The 18,612-nt window shown below is 43.8% G+C and overlaps 9 protein-coding genes across 9 annotated transcripts; 6 read left to right on the top strand and 3 right to left on the bottom strand.

Moving 5' to 3' along the window:
• The first annotated feature begins 575 nt into the window (after positions 1–575).
• BYT42DRAFT_201620 (checkpoint protein Hus1/Mec3) lies at positions 576–2,135 on the top strand. Its single transcript, XM_051562523.1, has 8 exons — positions 576–659; positions 722–833; positions 916–928; positions 1,000–1,176; positions 1,254–1,361; positions 1,433–1,607; positions 1,671–1,784; positions 1,852–2,135. Exons 1-8 carry the CDS (start codon positions 617–619, stop codon positions 1,986–1,988), a joined length of 879 nt encoding a protein of 292 aa, XP_051427558.1. The 5' UTR covers positions 576–616; the 3' UTR covers positions 1,989–2,135.
• Positions 2,136–2,352: 217 nt separating this feature from the next.
• BYT42DRAFT_201605 (uncharacterized protein) lies at positions 2,353–4,870 on the top strand. Its single transcript, XM_051562522.1, has 10 exons — positions 2,353–2,591; positions 2,652–2,867; positions 2,934–3,022; positions 3,095–3,194; positions 3,268–3,552; positions 3,642–3,829; positions 3,895–3,968; positions 4,032–4,149; positions 4,228–4,302; positions 4,368–4,870. Exons 1-10 carry the CDS (start codon positions 2,389–2,391, stop codon positions 4,676–4,678), a joined length of 1,659 nt encoding a protein of 552 aa, XP_051427557.1. The 5' UTR covers positions 2,353–2,388; the 3' UTR covers positions 4,679–4,870.
• On the bottom strand, positions 4,763–6,585 carry BYT42DRAFT_642052 (uncharacterized protein). Its single transcript, XM_051572570.1, has 3 exons — positions 6,459–6,585; positions 6,055–6,370; positions 4,763–5,956 (listed from the first exon to the last, which is right to left on the bottom strand). Exons 1-3 carry the CDS (start codon positions 6,532–6,534, stop codon positions 4,954–4,956), a joined length of 1,395 nt encoding a protein of 464 aa, XP_051427556.1. The 5' UTR covers positions 6,535–6,585; the 3' UTR covers positions 4,763–4,953.
• Positions 6,586–6,820: 235 nt separating this feature from the next.
• BYT42DRAFT_557489 (uncharacterized protein) lies at positions 6,821–7,682 on the top strand. Its single transcript, XM_051566899.1, has one exon. The coding sequence runs from the start codon at positions 7,214–7,216 to the stop codon at positions 7,454–7,456; it is 243 nt and encodes an 80-aa protein (XP_051427555.1). The 5' UTR covers positions 6,821–7,213; the 3' UTR covers positions 7,457–7,682.
• A 180-nt stretch (positions 7,683–7,862) lies between these two features.
• BYT42DRAFT_557488 (WD40-repeat-containing domain protein) lies at positions 7,863–10,022 on the bottom strand. Its single transcript, XM_051566898.1, has 5 exons — positions 9,762–10,022; positions 9,616–9,698; positions 8,507–9,498; positions 8,277–8,438; positions 7,863–8,204 (listed from the first exon to the last, which is right to left on the bottom strand). The coding sequence occupies exons 1-5, from the start codon at positions 9,938–9,940 to the stop codon at positions 8,085–8,087; spliced, it is 1,536 nt and encodes a 511-aa protein (XP_051427554.1). The 5' UTR covers positions 9,941–10,022; the 3' UTR covers positions 7,863–8,084.
• A 262-nt stretch (positions 10,023–10,284) lies between these two features.
• Positions 10,285–12,957, top strand: BYT42DRAFT_610819 (major facilitator superfamily domain-containing protein; the record flags this gene model as incomplete). Its single annotated transcript, XM_051571431.1, has 9 exons — positions 10,285–10,592; positions 10,679–10,692; positions 10,758–10,778; positions 10,856–10,930; positions 11,018–11,190; positions 11,267–11,333; positions 11,389–11,503; positions 11,570–11,716; positions 11,784–12,957. 9 exons carry the CDS (start codon positions 10,285–10,287, stop codon positions 12,955–12,957), a joined length of 2,094 nt encoding a protein of 697 aa, XP_051427553.1.
• A 342-nt stretch (positions 12,958–13,299) lies between these two features.
• Positions 13,300–14,271, top strand: BYT42DRAFT_610818 (Rrp15p-domain-containing protein; the record flags this gene model as incomplete). The annotated part of the gene is made up of 5 exons (XM_051571430.1): positions 13,300–13,546; positions 13,625–13,710; positions 13,781–13,961; positions 14,029–14,139; positions 14,216–14,271. The coding sequence occupies 5 exons, from the start codon at positions 13,300–13,302 to the stop codon at positions 14,269–14,271; spliced, it is 681 nt and encodes a 226-aa protein (XP_051427552.1).
• A 913-nt stretch (positions 14,272–15,184) lies between these two features.
• On the bottom strand, positions 15,185–15,559 carry BYT42DRAFT_557482 (uncharacterized protein). The gene has a single exon (XM_051566897.1). The coding sequence runs from the start codon at positions 15,520–15,522 to the stop codon at positions 15,283–15,285; it is 240 nt and encodes a 79-aa protein (XP_051427551.1). The 5' UTR covers positions 15,523–15,559; the 3' UTR covers positions 15,185–15,282.
• A 930-nt stretch (positions 15,560–16,489) lies between these two features.
• BYT42DRAFT_557477 (proteolytic subunit of ATP-dependent Clp protease) lies at positions 16,490–18,078 on the top strand. The gene is made up of 8 exons (XM_051566896.1): positions 16,490–16,639; positions 16,714–16,806; positions 16,880–16,951; positions 17,027–17,161; positions 17,228–17,233; positions 17,307–17,379; positions 17,475–17,654; positions 17,744–18,078. The coding sequence occupies exons 1-8, from the start codon at positions 16,586–16,588 to the stop codon at positions 17,857–17,859; spliced, it is 729 nt and encodes a 242-aa protein (XP_051427550.1). The 5' UTR covers positions 16,490–16,585; the 3' UTR covers positions 17,860–18,078.
• The last annotated feature ends 534 nt before the right edge of the window (positions 18,079–18,612 follow it).

The raw sequence follows: 18,612 nt of genomic DNA, 5'->3' as shown, positions 1-18,612 counted from the left end.
TTTCAACTTTATTCGCGCACCAAATGTGGCCAATCCGGTTTTTGTCGTCAAAGGGCATCATCGGTGGTGTGGCTTCCTTTTTCATCGGTAACGCTTACGCGTCCTCCTCAGCTTGGCTTCACCTGGATTACTTCCCGTGGCATCGTCTTTAATCTTTTTTCCCGACCATTTTATTTTTGTAGTTTGTAATATGTGTATTTGTATTTTAGTTAGTAATCTTCTTGCAGTCTTTTCTAAGCAAACCATACTTTATGTTCAATTCATGTGGCAGGGGCAAGTTTTTGCTAAATGTCAAATAGACAAAAATACACACGTTTAGGTTGGCCGCAAGTGACTCAAACGCATTATTATGGACCTTGTGTTACTGTATTCTTTAGTATGTTTGCTGTGAAAGTACATGGGAATCCAAAGAAGCGTCAATCAAATGGGTTGAATGTATTGAGACGGTAATGCAGTGCCGTTGACTTGTAACTTTTTGACTTTGTCGCTTCATCTGGATGAGCATGTCGGCGCGGTGTTTAAAAATCGTGATCAAGAAACCTGTCACAGCTCTTGTGCCTGTGTAAGGTACGAGTATGCATTATATACTTATCCTTCTTTTTTTACTGTTCTCGCCATGAAGTTTCGAACAACAGTGAATAATCCTGTTGGACTGTTTAGTAATACCGCCCCATGGTCGCCATACCTGTTTGATTGTGTTCGCTGATCCATTCACGTTTAGAAATTGCACAGACTTTGGAGAAGCTGGGACCGTCATGTATCGTTTCCTTTTCCATGGATACTGTTCGCTTTATCAAGTATCGCGAATTTGACGGCGGCATTCAAGCCTGGATGTAAGTGGCATTACTCTTGTTATGTCTACCGTCCTAGAGACTAATCGCGGCTCGGCTTGTTCTGGTTTGTCACGTCTCGCAGTAAAGTGAACCCGGTAAATACAAAATCTCGGTTTGTTGCGCGATCGAAAGCAGTGGCTAACCTTCATAATATCCTATGGATAAGCCTTCTTTATTCTCTTCATACCGCATTGAAAGTTCGTATAACAACGAGATCAATATGGTGATCCAAGTGGACGCGCTTTTACGTGCATCGAAAGCGCCGCAGCAAGCCACAGACATTCGCTTACAATTGCGCAGAAAGGGAAATCAACCCATTTTAGACTGGCAAATGACATCCGAGGTAAGTGTGGTCATGCATGACTTATTTGCTTTTCTGCAATAACGCAAGTCATGACATTAAATGTGATCGTATGACAGAATAGAGCCGGATCCACCGGATCCATGGGTCAGGAGATTAGTGTCAAAATCCTTCCTCCGCAACAGATGAACGCCATTCGAGAGCCTACCGTACTAGCCACCCCTCACGTAAAGCACAGCATTGCCACAATATGAGCGATCCGATTTCTTTTTTTAACCCCTTAACCGACTATATGTAGGCTTATATTTTGATGCCTAGTTTACATGCATTGAAACCGGTGGCGGATCGATTAAAGTCGTTGGGTAAATTCGTGACCATCTCAGCCAACATGAGTGGCGTGTTTAAACTGAGTATGGATACGGATTTGGCGCGATGCGAGTCAGTATATAAGCAACTGGAAAACCCTCGTTTAGGTAAACCATGTACCTCCTCTTTTATTTTGAACCATGCTGTAACCGACCATCATTTAATATTAGAGGGTCATGAATCCACCTGGGAACCGGATCGGTTCGCCAGCGTCCGTATTGCAACCGAGGATTTTGTTCATTTTCTCACTTCTTATCACCTCGAGCCTGAAAATGTCATTTGTGGTAAGGATACGGCGAATGGGTTGGATCAGGTTACGAGGGTTCTTAGGCTAATATCCCCGCGCATTAGCTATCACGGACGAACTGCAAGTCGCGTTTTATGTGTATGTGAATTTGGACGCGTACCAGACTCAGGATATACAAATTCGGCCTATTCAAGGAGCACAGACCATCATCACCTACCATCTGCCGGTATATTACGAATAACTCTTTCCCTGTGGCTGTCACGCTGGCGATGTCACTATTTTATTTCTTTGCATTCTTCTCTCATCATCTCCTTCTTGGTAATATCATACTTCATACAATCATCCTTCTCGTTTATCGTTTATATTTATACTGCACTTTCTCATCTATCTTTCTAATTTATCGTATCGTTCCCTCTTACTGCTTATTTGGCTGTCTGCAGTTATCTTTGTGCAAAATAAAATTTAACAAACTAAAGAAACAAATATGAAAAAAAGGCACACATAAACTGTGCAAGAAAGAGAGGCATCAAGTGAAATGCTTTTAATTTTCACGCGTCACGGAGCGGGGAAAACGGGAGAAAAAATCGTCGTTTTGACTTCGTTGGAGTGGGTGACAGGTGCTTGTTCTTTTGAAATTTCGGATGCCGGCCGACATGAGCAGCCCCGAGATTCCCCATCATCTAAACGTAGGAAGCCGAATCCAAGTCCAACATTCACTCGGCACCGTTCGATTCATTGGTACAGTAGAAAACACCAAAGGAGTGTGGCTTGGAGTGGAATGGGACGATGCATCTCGAGGAAAGCACGATGGTTCGCATCAAGGCATTCGATATTTCCATTGCAGGTAACGTTTCAACAATATCAATGTAATGGATGCTCAAAGCTAACAAAAGACGGGTTGCAGCGTACCAGGGTCAGGCTCGTTTATTCGATATCATCCTGAAAAGGTGCGGTTAGGCTGCACCTTTATGGAAGCGTTGACGAGCAAATATCTGGAGGAGGACACATCGGAGATGACGGTCTATGATCCGGAAAGTGATAAAGGCCAACTTTACTTTGGTGGTAACAAGCAGATCAAAGTGGAAACCGTCGGCTTTGGCAAAATTCAACGGCAGCAAAGGTGAAAAAATAGACGACGGATCGTGGATTTTAGGTTGATTCACATTATTAAAACAGCAAGGTTTAGGCAACTGCATAAACTTCAAGTGGTCGGTTTGGCCGGGCAAGAAATATCAAGTGCGGGGGTTCCGGGCATCATTCGCGAAGCAGCATTAAGTAAGTAGTGTATACTCATCAGGAGAAACAACATCCTCTTCATATGGACTGCTAAACCATTTTCGTTATTAGACATTGTGGATCTGGATTTGTCTCGGAACCTTGTTGCAGATTGGCATACCATTGCAGACATTGCTTCGCAGCTACCCAGCCTCAAAATCCTTCGGCTAAAGTAAGTGAACCAACGTGACCAATTTTTTTTTATTTATGTCACTTCTTACATATGTGGTATGGCTTTTGATTAGTCAATCTCGTCTTCAACCACCACCCAATGATGTGACAGTTTTGTACCGTGAAGGACAATCCCCGTTTGCGACGTTGACGACGCTCGTACTCAATCATACCGGGGTTCAGTGGTCGGAAATCGAGCAGTTGGCCCCCTTACTGCAGCCAATTGAAGATTTGCAATTGGCGGGCAACGACATTCGCCAATTATCCTCCGTTTCTCTGCCTCATCTCAAATGCATCAATTTTGAGCACAACAAATTAGACAACTGGACTCAGGTTGTCAAACTAGGCAATCTCCCGAGGTGAATATTCGGAACAAAAGCGTTCAAGTTGCCATCTGTTATGTCGTGGCAGGGCCATCGCGAAATATTGATTGAATGATGTGTACAAGTCTAGAGACGCTGTTTTTAAACAATAATACGATTCCCTCTGTTGATATCCCTGAACCGGGCGCGTTCCCGCAGCTGCAATTTTTACGGCTCGATAGTAATGCTATTCAGAATTGGACCAGTTTCGACGCCCTCAACGCCATGCCAAGTTTAACAAAATTGCGGTGCAAACACAATCCGATCTTCAAAGGTAGAATGGCCACAGCCGGTTATTGGGAAAGAAAAGAGCTCACTTAACATTGTTTCAAACAAAAGATCTGCCACCAGAGCATGCAACATCTCAGGTGGTAGGCCGGATCAAAAAGTTGACGGTCGTTGATGGCAATACGGTAAGTCATTTGGTTTGTCTAGAATTGCCTCCCTTTTTTCTTGCTAATGGACGACGAGGGCAGTTGGTTGGTCGAGAGCGAAGTGATTTTGAACGATTTTACCTGAAGTTATGCGCCAAAGATGGCGATACGCATGAAACGATTGCCAAAATTCATCCACGTTACACCGAATTATGCAAACGTAACTTTTTTTTCAAATAGCGGATTGTTTGTTATTCTTATGAAACAGTAACAAACAATGAATGATTTATTGTATTAGTGCATGGTGAGCCCGATCTACAGAGTAGCGCAAATTCCGGTACACGAAACACCCTGTTAACGAATCGATTAATCAGTACGAATACCCCTTACTCTTACTTGGTTAATCATGGGCGTTACTGAAACATGATATCTGTGTAGGCATCACATTCACTCGACGACCGATCAATTCGGAAGCGATGCTTGTCGAGACCAAGAAACGACACGAATTACCTTTGCCGACCTTGTCCATTGAGAAAAAAGTGTTGCCGACCATGATGATCCGAAACGTACGAAATATCATTCAAAAGTTACTCCATATCCCAGCATCCCAACAACAGCTTTATCTTTTGCAATCCAGTCCAATGGATGGTGAAACATTCATTTCCATGGAACTCTCAGATAACCTCAGAGACCTAAAATTTTACAGTGTAGCCGAAGGAGATGAAATCACCGTTTTGACCAACGTGTAAACAACAATTCTTCATCACAGTAAAAAGAAAAAAAAAAGTGTGCTAAAAGTGTATACCAAACAAAAACTTCTATTAATAAAGAGCATGATTATCAAAAAAAAAAGACAAAAAAGAAGAGGCGAGGATAAAAGATTGATGTCAGGGAGAGCGATTCGAGAGAGGGGAAAGATGGTAGGGAATTGAAAAAAGGAAAAAACCATCGAAAAGAAATAAACAAAAAAAAAACGGATGAGATATGCGGGATGGGTTGGGAATGAAAAAGAAAAGGGTCTAGCTTATCGGTCTAAACTCACACACAGGGATGCGTAAGCCGGTTCATGATAGGTGGATACATCGAGGCTGCGAATGTTGTTGTAGGAACGATACCATTCGGTGACAAAATTTTCAATGGTCTTTGAAGCGACTTGACCTCCGTCGTGAGCGACAAGACGTTCGGCATCTGGGCAGTAACCTCGTAATTGAGCGGCCTTTTCAATGGTGGGTGCCCAACGTCCCGCTTCAAAATCGTCGCGTGACATTTCCACCGCGCTGCCTTGGTCGTTCATTAATTTCAGCAAGCCACGTTCTTCCATGAACTGCGGTCGTGATACAAAAATAAACGGCTTTCGATGTCCGATACATTCACTGCAAGTACCGTATCCTAGCTTGCCCAGCACGACATCCGCCGCGTTGGTGAGGTCAGGCACATACGCATCCTTGGCAGCACGGTAGAATCGTCTATGCAGTTGAACATTGTCCGGTGCGCCGCATACCACACAAATCCAGCCTTCCGGCAACGGGTTCGCCCAGCTCCCGTCTCCAAGCGCTTGGCCACCAAAGGAGAGAAGCAGGATCTTGTGCGTGGTATAAATTTCAGGAGGAATATTCATTTCGTCGAGCACGTCTTCCCGGCGTCGATGATATTTGCGAAAGACGAGTGGAACATCGACAATGCGGCGTTCCATGACGGGGTGATGATGCGCCGAAGAAACGTTGGAAGGACTGGTGCAGGGCAATTGAAGTTTTCCATTGACGACTCCTTTGCGCGGTAATTGGTCAAATGACGAAATGATCGGCGTATGGGGCACTAGACTTGCACTGTCTTCAAAAGACGGAATCCGAATCGCACCGGGAAGTCGCACCAATAGATCCGCATGTCGGTAGTCTGAAATGATTTGTTGCACCATGTCTCTGATATCTATGTCCAATGCATCGCCCTCGCACAATCCCATGTATACTTCGTCAAACGTAAAATTGCTGGCAATCACCGCAGGAATATTGGCACCCGCCGCAGCCGCACTAAAAGAAAAGCAACAAAAACAATCATCAGTTTATCCAATTATTACAATTTATACACAAAAGAGATTTCCAGTCTCCGCTCATCCCAATCTACTCACCAGGGCAGGAAAGGAGCATCGCAAACGACGCCATCAGCGCCAACACTGTGTAGCCATTCAATCTCATGGTTCAATGTGGCTGGTCGTCGTTTCAAAAACTTTCGAAGGTTGGCAATGGTTTGGTCTCGATCCACTGTGTAAGCCAATGGTTGAACCACGCCAGCATCGATATCGGCCTGACGGTAGATGGCGCCTAGACTGATGATGTCTCGAAAGATAAAACTCGAAGCATTCGACACCACATACACTCGATGACGGGCAGGCAACTTTAGAATATCCGAAATGATCTGATTTGCTCGAGTGGCATGGCCCCATCCTGTGTGCCAAAAAAAAAACCGTCAAAAAAAATCAGTTGGAACTCTTTCAAAAAAAAAAAAGGTGCACCCAGACGACCCTGCACTTACCGTGACCTGAAACATAGAAGCAAAAAGTATATGACTTTCGACATGTGTCCGTGGTATCGACGGTAAGAAGAACCATGGTTCCGGTTGCGTTGTTGCTGTGATAGTTACAAAGGGAAAAAGGAAATCGACAGGCCAACATCCCTAATTGTGGTCCAAATTTTCCATCTTATAGGCTGAGTTTTAAATGATCCTAAATTTAGAACCCAAGGATTGGCGGAATCACCCGTCTTTTTTTCTTGGGTTTGTGTGTGGTGAAACAGATGATTTGTCCAAAATTGGCAGCGACTTGGCCGAATGGGGCAAGCCAATCCAACTGAAAGGCCTGTAGGGAAAATTTTTCGTTACGGTGACTAACGAGGTCGGTTTTTTTTTAGTCCATCTTCAACATTGCTACTTGTTTAACTGGGGGTTCATGAAAGGGAAAAAAAAAAGAAAAAAAGAACGTGGTTAACTTTCAGTAGCACGGTTTGGCTGGTACCGGGTTTCCTAGGCCATTTTTTATACTAGTGTATCATCTTTTATCATGCTCACGTTAGTTGAATGTAAAAGCCTCTGGGGGTTCCTGCAGCAGTTACAGTTTTTGCAGATCATTTGAAAAAAGGAATCATCAGCCACAACAGGTCCCAATGGATCTAAAGATCAAACAAACAAATCAACGATCCATGGTTTCTATATATGGTAAGTGACGCTCATTCGGAAAAAATTTTTGATATCGCAGCCTTGCCTGCCAACGGCATTCAACAGAAACCTTTGTCATGGCCTCTTTCCTACCTCTTTTGGGTTTACATTGCTGTTTGCGTATTTCCTCAGAGTGCTTATCTTTAAATGAAATCAAGTACAGCTTTCCAAGACATCCAGACACAGGATTCGCAGGAAAGACATTGTTTGTTCTATTGAGAAAATGGTGGTGGATGACTGACGAAAGCGCCGCTGCATTCGCAAAACCACTAACGCGTGTCTCTTTTCGTGCCGTGTCAGAGTCAAAGGAAGAAACGTAAAGAAAAATACGTGCAAAGTATTGAGCAAATTGGATGCGAACAATGACACGCCAAGATACGTAAATGCACTTTCTTATCTGCTAAGGTGAGTAGCAGTGGATGAGCAACCTCAGGTCGTTCGTTGCACAAACACGTCATTAGCCCCATCACACGCGTCAAACGCATCATCACACAGACTATTCTGATGATCTTTGGCCCAATCCCAATCCCTACCGCAAACAATGACGCATATCTTTTTGTGTGGTACAACATGCCAGTAGAGCTGCTGCCATGAGACATTGGTCGAGAGAGATATGGCAATGATGTAGTCTATTTATTTTGTTACCATGTCTATTTTACTATCTTACAAAAAAGAGGTCAAGCTCATTAATCATCACATGAGATTCTCTGGATAAAAACCCTGAAACGTTCATAAGCATACTTGTACAAGTCCGCCCAAATTTATTCATAGAGTGAACCAAAAAAGGATTGCATTGTTATTTGTGTTGAAAAAGAAAAAGTAAAAAGAAGGCATGAGAATATAATTGTAGAGTTTGAAATGAAAATGAAATGAAACAAGGAATGGCTGTTTTTTTTTCTATCGTCTGCTGATTTTCTAATCGTCTAGCGAGACTGGATGAGGGTGGATCTAATTATCATCCATTTCCTCATCGTCGTCTTCATCAACGACGCCCATACGGTCTGCACGTTCATCTTGTTCGTCTTCACTTTCTTCTTCATCGTCATCTTCAAGTGTGATGGGTTTTTTCTAGGGATGGCCATTCAGTCTATATTAGTAATCTCTTCGACCTTGTCCTTCTTTTTCACATCAATCACTCACCTCTTCTGTTGCCTGGACCGTGGCAAAGGCCTTGACATCCTTGAATGCCTGACGCACACCAGCATTGGAGGACATGTCCCACACATGCAACTTGCCATTGGAACCGGCAATCGACAATTGGAAAGGCGAATCCGGACAAAATTGAGCACAGAAAATTTTACCCTATTCAATGCAAATAGACACAATGTCAGTCAAGAAAATGCGACACCGAAAATATATAGGCAACTTACCAATTCAAAATTACGGCTTGTCACCATACTGGGTCGGTTATCGGCGGTATTCCAGATTTTGATTTGTTTGTCGGTGCCACCGGTGGTAAGACAGCCAGGAATGATAGGGCTGACATCCATGGCGCTGACAGCACAATCGTGGGCTTGAAGAGTAAAGAGTGCTTTGCCACCGACGCCATTGTCTCCCGAGGATCGCACGTCAAAGTACTGTACCATACCGTCTTCTGTGGCGACATAGAAACAGTTGGGGTTGTGAGGATCCCATCGCAATGATTCCACATCGCTGTTCAACTTCCATCGCTTCACATGGTCAGGGGAACGGGCGTCCAAAACGCACACGGTTTGATCGTAAGAACCGGACATGAAGACAGTAGGCTCCGTAGGATGCCAAGCCACCGACTGCACCTTGTCGGTGTGATGGGTATAGGACTGCATGCATTTGGAGATGGATAAATCCCAGAGCTTCACTGTCCCGTCAGCCGAAGACGACAGCAAAAAGTTGCGATGATGCTTATTCCAAGAAAGATCCATGATCGCGTCGACGTGGTACTGAGCATTCACCTTCTTTGATCTTTTCTTGCCCTTGTCGGTGTGACCGAGAATCGTTTCGGGATACATCACATCGATCATGTCCAAATTCCAAATCTCGATATCCGGTTCAAAAGTACCAATGGCAATGTAGTTTCCGCTCGATTCTTGGCCCTTTTTAGTGCCTGTATGGAAATCCAACCATTCCAAACACAAGGGGAACGCGGGTAACATGATATCGTGATGCACGTAAAGGTTATCTTCGGATCCTTCAAAAATATGGATTTCCAAATGCGATATATCATCCTCGGTTTTGGCCGCCAACAGCATATTATCCGTCGGCAACACTTCCAATTCCTGCTTCTCCTCATCGTCCTCGTTGTTGTTCGTCAAGGTAATGTACGGATCCTGTTCATCGTTGTCATAGTACGCCAAATCCTTGATATTGGAGAAAATGCCAACCTCTGGCAAATTTTAAGCAATAAAAAAAAAAAGTCAATAACTATACTCAACTGGACCGCCTAGCTCTAGCGCGTTCTCTCTCTCGCTCTCTGCCGTGCTTTCCTTTGTCCTTCACTTACTTTTATTCTTATCAGCGGCAATTTCGTCGTCATAGGCATCCAAGTTGTATTCGGCCAACTCGTCACCAGAGGCAGCGGTTTTTCTATTCAGTCCACACCTTCGCGTCAGAGAGGAAATCAAATCACCATTTGCACAAGCTACTTACGGTGCTTGTTCTTCCTTATCGACGGCCATGGCTTCGGCTTCCTTTAAGTCTTCCTTGGCATCCTCCAACTGTTCGGCGGCCAGTTGACTGATACGCTCGTACTCTTTATCGTCGAGATTGTATTTCTCGGGATGTCGTGCAGCCACACCCTTACGGATCCATTGAATCGCCGAAATCATAATGTCGATAGTATTTCTGTGATCAGGAGGTTGTATAGACAAAAGCCTTTTTTTTTGATATGAAATAAAAAAAAAGAGGCAGTGACAAGGTTTGTGACGTGCTTTTCCGGGTAGTTCACCATTTTTTTCAGTCTACTTGTCCTTCCCGATATGGAAATTTCTTCGGAAACGCCGCATTGCTCTTTTCGATTTCTGTTCTTGACGTCATATGCGTATATTTCAGTGCTGGCCCGTTTTGGATATCTATTGGTCCTTCCTCCAGTTGGTATTCCTTGGTTTTTTGGTATTTTTTTTTTTGGTCAGAAGTCTATATCATTGTTTGTCTAGCGTAAACCTCATGACCAATGGTGCCGGAACAAACTGTCAGTCCCACCAAGCAAGAACGCCGTGATGAATTCTCAACCGATGCCCACTTCCTTCCAACTACGATTCAAAATTCGCCTGATACCCTCAACGGGCCTCGTCAAACAATAAACAAATCCACCGAAAACGTGACCAACTTTCACCCAGACGATAATGACGACGACGACGACGACTCAGATGATGCTCGTCCCATGCTTCAGCGGACATCACCCGCTGTTCCCCGCAACTCCTATATCAAAGGCCCCAATACCACCTGCAAAATCATCTTTTTGACCCTTTGTTTGGCAGGGTATGTATCCGTGTTTCAACCAAATAGACGCGAAATGTTCGTTTTTTGTTAATGTCTCCCAAATCATATTTTTTTTAATATGACAGACTGCAGTTTACATGTAAGTAATCAGTAACGTTTCCCCGATTCTTTGAAAACCCGCTTATTCACGCATAAAAAATTTAGGGTCAGTGGAGATGGCTTACGGTGGGTATCCATGCAACTTATTTTTCGCAGTGTTATCAGTTGTTCACTCATCTCTTTATCTTTGTTATTGTGTATAGGTACTCCGTATCTGCTATCGCTCGGATTATCAAAAGCTTACATGTCGCTGGTCTGGATTGCCGGTCCATTATCGGGTAAGCCTCCGGTTATCCCTTGGATCATCGAAATCCCCCCTTGACTGTTGTCATCCTACTCTAAACGTTGTAAAATAATTTTGACAGGTCTCTTAATGCAGCCCATTGTGGGAGCGCTTTCCGATCGATGTACATCTCGCTTGGGACGACGAAGGCCTTTTCTTCTCGGTGGTAGTGTAGTTGTGGTGCTGAGTCTCCTCATGATTGGATGGACGAGGGAACTGACTTCACTGTTTACCGGAACACAAGAAGGCAGTTTAGTAGGTTATCATGCAGTGGGATGAAATGAATCCATGAGGATTTTTCGCTAACGGATGTCTTGGTTGTGTAATCTAGTCGACAAAAGTGTCCATTGGTATTGCTATTGCAGCCATTTATATTTTGGATTTCAGCGTGAATTGCGGTAAGTCCGAGTCGTAAGGGAGAGCGAACACGATGATTCATTACTGCATGATTAGTCCAAGCTTCCTGTCGTGCACTGATAGTCGATGCGTTACCGCAAGGTCAGCAAGAAGATGGCACGGCATGGGCCGGTCGTATGGTAGGCTTGGGGAACGTCGCAGGTTATTTCACGTAAGTTGGAAATTCGAGCCGCTTGCAGAAAATTACAACTGTTTGACTTTTTGGTTTATCTTGCAGAGGTTATGCGGACCTTGTTGCGGTGTTTCCCTTTTTTGGCAACACGCAGTTAAAGGTGTTGTGCGTGGTGGCGTCCATTGTCCTGTTGCTGTGTGATGCTATCACGTGTTATACGGTCAAAGAAAAAGTGCTTACCAAGGATACCTGGTAAGCGATGCTTTTGTGAGAAATGTTTTAAAGGATGGTTCAATAAGCTGATCTAGTTTGTTGCTAGGGCGACACGGAAACAATCCCCTTTCAAGGCGCTGTCGGCTATCTTTGTCAATATTTGGCATTTGCCCAAACCTATTCAGCGGATATGCAATGTCCAATTCTTTGCTTGGATTGGTTGGTTCCCATTCTTATTCTACTCGACCACTTGGGTGGCCGAGATTTATGATCAAACGGCATTGCAGAACGGCGGTGGCGATGAAGCCGATGCGGTGGGTCAGGCCACCCGTGCAGGCTCTTTCGCTTTCCTTGTGTATTCCATCGTTTCCTTGAGCGCGTCTTTCCTGCTTCCCTTATTCATCACATCTTCCTCCTCCTCCTCCTCCTCCTCATTTTCGCGGGATGATCCCGATACCAATTTTTCCTCGACCATCAAATTTACTTTCCGCGGTCGCAAGTATTCCTTTGCACCATCTCAGTTCCTGCATATCCCTTTTCTTACTTTACCACGTGCGTGGACAATCAGTCATTTAATCTTTTGTCTTGCCATGTTGAGCACGGCCCTCGTTTCCAGTGTAGCGGCGGCTTCGGTAGTCATTGGCATCTGCGGTATTAGCTGGGCTATTACCATGTGGGCGCCCTTTTCTTTACTTGGGGAGTACATTGCGAGTGTAGAAGCCCAACGTCACGAAGGCGATCCCACGGACCAGGACGGAGATGAAACACGGGACCGTTTAGGCATGAACCCGCATTTCGCGTCATCAAGGATTAGCTTAGCCGCGGGAGCTGCAGGGATTGGTACAGACGGTGGCATTTATCAACTCGTCGAACATACGGACCCACGAACGCACGAAAGCGCGGACCATTCCATCCCGATGGACACACTTCACTCGGAACCGGCGGTTTTGCCTCACACAACTGAGGATTCCCCCGATCAAACGGCCCTGTTACCTCCACAGTCTCGCTATTCTCCCGATACCGAACTGCAGCAATCTCAATCCATGTCTCCCGACAGTCTTCCGTCCACGGGCGTGCTGCTGGGAATTCATAATATGTACATTGTCTTGCCCCAATTCCTCGTCACGTTTGCAAGCAGTATCATCTTTCACTTTTTGGAGAAGGATATACCGGCAGGGGACGAATCATCAACCAATGCCATTGGCGTCGTATTACGATTTGGTGCCATCATGGCCGGTGTCGCCGGTTATTTTTGCACCAAAATTACTCGTTCACAGTAACCGGCATTCAAGAAAGAAAGAAAGAAAAAGGAAAAAAAAAGGGGGGGCTACTCTTCATCTATTTATTCGATCCTATTGCATGATTCTCATTAAAAACATTATTCTTCTGTATCTTTTGTTTGTTAGTTGATGTATGGTATACTGATCCCATGATTTTCTGCTTCAGATAATATGGCATCACTCTCAATAGAATCACTTTTTAAATCAAGGTGGGGCCGTGAATTTGAATGCGGTGTGACTTGCATTTTTCGTGGCTTGTTGCTCTTTGAAATCCCTCTGCATACATGCACTGATGCGATTTCTGGAACTGGCTTTTTTTTCTCTCCCGATAAGTTATTGATCATGGCGAAAAAACAAGTGCAAAAGAAAGGAGAATTCAAGGCGAAAATCAACAAGCCAGAAGACGATGTCGAGTTGGAGGAAGTACAGGAAGAGCAAATGGATGAGTCGTCCAGCAACGAACAGAACGACGCATCCGATCTCGACGACGATATGAACGAATCAGACGCCGATGAGAGCGATGCGGACGATGAAGACGATGAGGACGAGGATGAAGAAGACGACGAAATGGATCTTGGTGAAGACGAAGGTAAAAAAAACTTGCGATCAAGCGTAACGGTGTGTCCCTATACGGATGGATGCTGATCCATTTGGCCGGCTTTTGTAGACAAGGCAAAAAAGGGAAGCAGTGAAGCTTTCTCGGAAGCCATGACCAAGATTTTGGGTCGAAATCTGAGTGCCTCGGACAAAAAGGTTTGTTGAATGCAACCTAAAGGAGTTGGCTACCGTGGAGAGTAACAAAAAAACTTTGATGGATAAATAGCAACCTATTCTTGCTAGAGCCAGAGGTACGGAACGCAAAATCGAGGATGAAAAATTGGAATACAAGGCACGCAAGGTCATTTCGGCCGAGAAGAAAGCCTTGCGATCCAAAGGCCGCGTGATCCCCGATTACACAACCTTTGAATACGAAAAGAGATTACGAAAAGTGGCGACACGCGGTGGTGAGCTCGTACAAAAATTAACAAACGATGATGTGATATTGATTTTTTTTTTTTTTTTTTTTGGTAGTTGTCAAATTATTTAATGCGATCCTTACACAACAGAAAGCCACCGATGTAGCGGTATCCAGAGCAAGCGACAATCACAAGACTTTGGCGTCTTTGGAAAAAGCCAAGAGTGGTAAGTCGATGCTTTTTTCGACAGCAGGCTGTAAAATAACGTTATGGACTCATCCAATCATTTTGTTAAAACCTAGTCTCCACCATGTCTAAATCGAGCTTTTTGGATCTTTTGAAAACCGGAAAAGCATAATTTCATTTTTTTTTTTCGTTACCCCCCGTTTCATTTGTTGTATAATACAGTTTATGTCATTTTCATTCTTCTCACCTATTTCCTCTTTGTCTCGAGTGATTTTGCTGTTGTACTGGAGACAGATTAATCAATAGACACTATGGATGCATCACACCGTTGGTATTTGATTTTGCTCATCAGCAACAGCCATTGATCTTGATGGTTTTTCTTTTTTCCCAATAGATGACCTTGGTTGCATCACTGAAAACAGGAGCTATATGCGCTTTTCCGTAGCTGAAATGTTATAGGATGATATTATGTAACGTAACGAACTTTTTTCTTAATTCATTCTCATGACAACCATTAGCGATCTCATATTTGATGTGATACATCGAGAAAACCTTTGTGGGAACGAGCTGTTGCGACCATAGCAATCCATTCAGGAGAACAAGTACTGTAGGAGCATGAAAAGCACCGGAGCAGGGTAGTTTATGACCAGGAATGGTACAACAGTGGTGGAAAGCAGATACAGATGCACCGTAAAAGCAATATTTGTGTCGATCCATCATCCTGTTACAACGCGACACAGAGTGATACTTCATGGGAATACCGATCATTTCGCTTCCAAATTATAATCGATTCCGTAATGGCGTCAATGGTATCCATCCCTTTAGGGAACCAGGTACCCAGGAAGATCTGCATCTGTAGGAAAATATTAATCTGGGGAACATTCCCATGTTCGCTCCTCATGGCCTCAAAACTAAATGATGCTGCAAGTGTACGTCACAGGGGTTGGCCTTATTGTGGTTATTCTCAGTGCATCAAAAGAAAGACAAAGAAACCGATCACTGTTAATCCTCTGGACTCTTTTCCTAGCTTTTGTATCTTTCTTGAAAGGGTCGCTAATATGGGCCATCGAGCGTAGCAGAAAATCCAGATGTATACAATGGCATGGTTTATTTTATTAGTAAATACGTGGACAAGAGTGAAAAAGAGGTCGCTGTGTGTGGATTCAATATAAGCAATGGTATTTTAGAAGCAGCAAATCTTGACGCCGGTACTGCAAGATTCGCCAAAGTCACCGCATCGCGGTGGACATTTACTGGAAGCCATGCGCTGATCTGTAGCTAAGCATTGACTTTCTTGACCTGCTGGACAGGCCGAACGATCAGAGAGAGATAAACACCGAGGTCCATTGCCGATCCACACTGCCAAAGTGACGTTGAGCATGGCGAGAAACAAAAATAATAAGAGTAATGCTGGTTTGATCATAGCGATTGGAAATATAAAAGAAAAAGTCTAATGCGTGGTGAAAGCTAGAACGTTCGCAACTCTACCTTTTTTTCCCTTCTTTTTATGCATCCAGCCGCAGCAACGTTCATTTTTACGCTTCTTGGTTTTTTTGTTCCAGGATGTTCCAAGAAGTCTAAATCTTGAATATCTCCCGAACGCCGTCATCGACACCCCTCTCTCCTGCATCTTGCACTGACTCCAGTTGAATTCAACTGACGCCAACTGATGGACCCCAGCTACTTGCAGAAACCGCAGTGAGTACAGTATCCCCAGGCCATTTACAATTTACGACCAAACTTAGCTAACTCATGATATGATGAGCTTTTGCAGTTTTTGGCTACTGTGTTGATTCCACGTACACAGGCAGCCGACAATGTCAGGGTCGGTTTTCGATCATCTTGTACACCTCCTTGAATTTTTTGTTCGTGGTCATTTTTGGGATTGGCAGATCCTGAACTGAACTTTATGCGCTCAAGTTGGAACTTTGTTGTGGATGGTCTATTTCCTAAACTGTCATCAAGCCACTGTCATAGTGATTTCTACCGTTGGGCAGCATCATTGCTAGGGTGCTTTCCATTTGCAGCATTGATACTCCATAGGAAATTGTGATCTCGATTGATCATCATTTTTTCGCACCCTACTAGAAATTCAGGGGTGAAACGTAAACAAACACGTATTTCTTTTTATTTCGTTTTAACCCAAGATCCTCAAAACCAAATGGCATGTCTCGTATCCAAAAAAGAGTCAATCATCCCTAGTACCGCCTGAGTTTTGATAGAATCTTTCCCATTTCGTATACAAGTAACATAGCAAGAGGATAGACGCATTTCAAAGGTGCCAGCAAGTCGGTTAATGTTTCATTGACCTAATCGGGTTGGTCAGTGACGCTTCTTTGGGTCGGCGGTGCATCCAGCGCGTTGATTGGCTGAGTGGATCCCAAAACTGGTACTGGTCACTTGGCACTATCCTCGCCCATACGCTGGACAACCTTTCATAAGTTATTGCTTGCCTCGATCTTATAGTTTCCTCCATTTTCACCACCATGTTAAATCACATTATGCAACGCATGGCGCCTCTCCGTCGTCCTCTGGCAAGAGTAAGGAAGTGGACAGAGTCGTTCACAAGCACAAAACCCGACCTCAATTAACACGGGCTCTTCCCATCCCACAGTCTTTTTTTGCTCGACCTGAGCAATCTATTGTAGGCACTTGGACCGAATCGCCTTCTGCACAAAGTCTCATTCCTTTTGTCGTGGAACAAACGGTAAAAAAAAAGACACTCCATGTATGCGTATACCCTTTTTTAGGACCAACTAAAACCAAAGGGAATGACTTAGGGACGTGGTGAACGGTCTTATGATATTTTCTCCCGATTATTGAAAGAACGTATTATCTGTCTCAACGGACCGGTGAGTCAATAATGTGAACAGTGAAAAAAGAAGTCAACACAGGGAGACTTATGAATTGGTCTGTGAAAAAAAAAGGTCAATGATAATGTGGCGTCGGTCATTGTAGCCCAGTTACTGTTCCTCGAAGCCGAAAATCCAGAGAAACCGATCAATTTGTATATTAATTCGCCGGGAGGCAGTGTCACAGCTGGCATGGCCATTTATGATACAGTAAGTACAACGGATCTCCATCATGTGTGAAATAAAGAGATGATTGAATTGGATTACTTTCCTTAGATGCAGGTAACACCGAAGCAAATGGGATGTAGACATACAGTGATAAGGGGGAATTGACGAGTGGGATTTTTTTACGTAGTACATTCAATCGCCTGTATCTACATTATGTCACGGGCAAGCATGTTCCATGGCCTCGCTATTATTGGCGGCTGGTAAGTAGAGAAAATACATTTATCTGATTTTCAGAATGGACATGAATGATCATTGGGTTTTTTTTTATTTTTTCTTGGTGCGGCGAATAATCTAGGCCAACCGGGAAAACGATTTGCGTTACCGAATTCGTCGATCATGATCCATCAACCGTCGGGAGGCGCTGCTGGTCAGGCATCCGATATCGCCATTCACGCGCGTGAAATTCTTCGTGTAAGAGAACGCTTGAACCGCATATACCAAAAACACACGGGCATTCGCGAGTATGAGACCATTGGTAAGTTTTGACGATCTGTCAGTCCCCGGTTATATTTTCTTTTTTTTTCCCACGTAGAGAAATGAAACTCACTCTCTGTGATGGATTAGAAAAAATGGTGGAAAGAGACTATTTTATGACGGCGGAAGAAGCCATGAATTTTGGGTTGATAGATAAGGTGCTTGAGAAACGTGTGAAGAAGGAATCGGCCCCCCAGAACGAATAAAGGAAATTTCTCTTTGGAGTGGAAGCGCAAACCCGCCCAGATCACAGGTTCACGTCGGGAAAAGAACAGCAACAGATCGTCAGAGATTAGCGATTTTCTACATCCTTGGTAGCGCTTTGTGCCACCCAGCTGATATCTTTATTTTTTTTTTCTTTTCTTCTTCCCAACTTTTTTTTTCCTTTTTTTCGGGTGAACAACGGAACAACGGTTTTCTGATAGATACGATTTAGATACTTTTTATTTTTTGATGAAGTGATAAAAGGATAAAAAGGGTGATAATAATCTAAGAGAGAATGGCATATATAATTACAAAGCGTACAGCAAGAGAGAAAATGGGGGAAAGAAAGGGGAAATTTTTTTTTGGAAGCTGTCATGGTTTTTTTTTTTCTGCCCGCTTGGGAAGAGAATTGGTTTTTAGGTTTTTCCATGGTTATCCTTTTTTTTTCTGATTTTTGGATAAGAGTGGTAGGGTTATCATGAATAAATGGTATGAAGATCGTTATCCTTCCTTATGAGTACTTTGAGTGGAGATGGGTGTTGTTGCTGAGGTAATCGGAGATAAGAGAAGAAAGAGAAAAGAAAATAAACAGATAAGTAAGAGAAGATAGAGAGGCCACGCACGCACTAATAGAGAGAAGAGAGAGAAGAGAGATTGAGAGAAGAGCGGTAAAAAAAAATAGCAGATAGGTAGAAGACTTCCAATGCAGATGGATGCGATGGTGACGGTAATAAAGTAGAAATCCTTAACGACCT

Source organism: Radiomyces spectabilis, assembly GCF_025331425.1.
Source record: "Radiomyces spectabilis strain NRRL 2753 chromosome Unknown BYT42scaffold_2, whole genome shotgun sequence".
Taxonomy (NCBI): Eukaryota; Fungi; Mucoromycota; class Mucoromycetes; order Mucorales; family Radiomycetaceae; genus Radiomyces; species Radiomyces spectabilis.
This window is presented reverse-complemented; position numbering and strand designations above follow the sequence as displayed.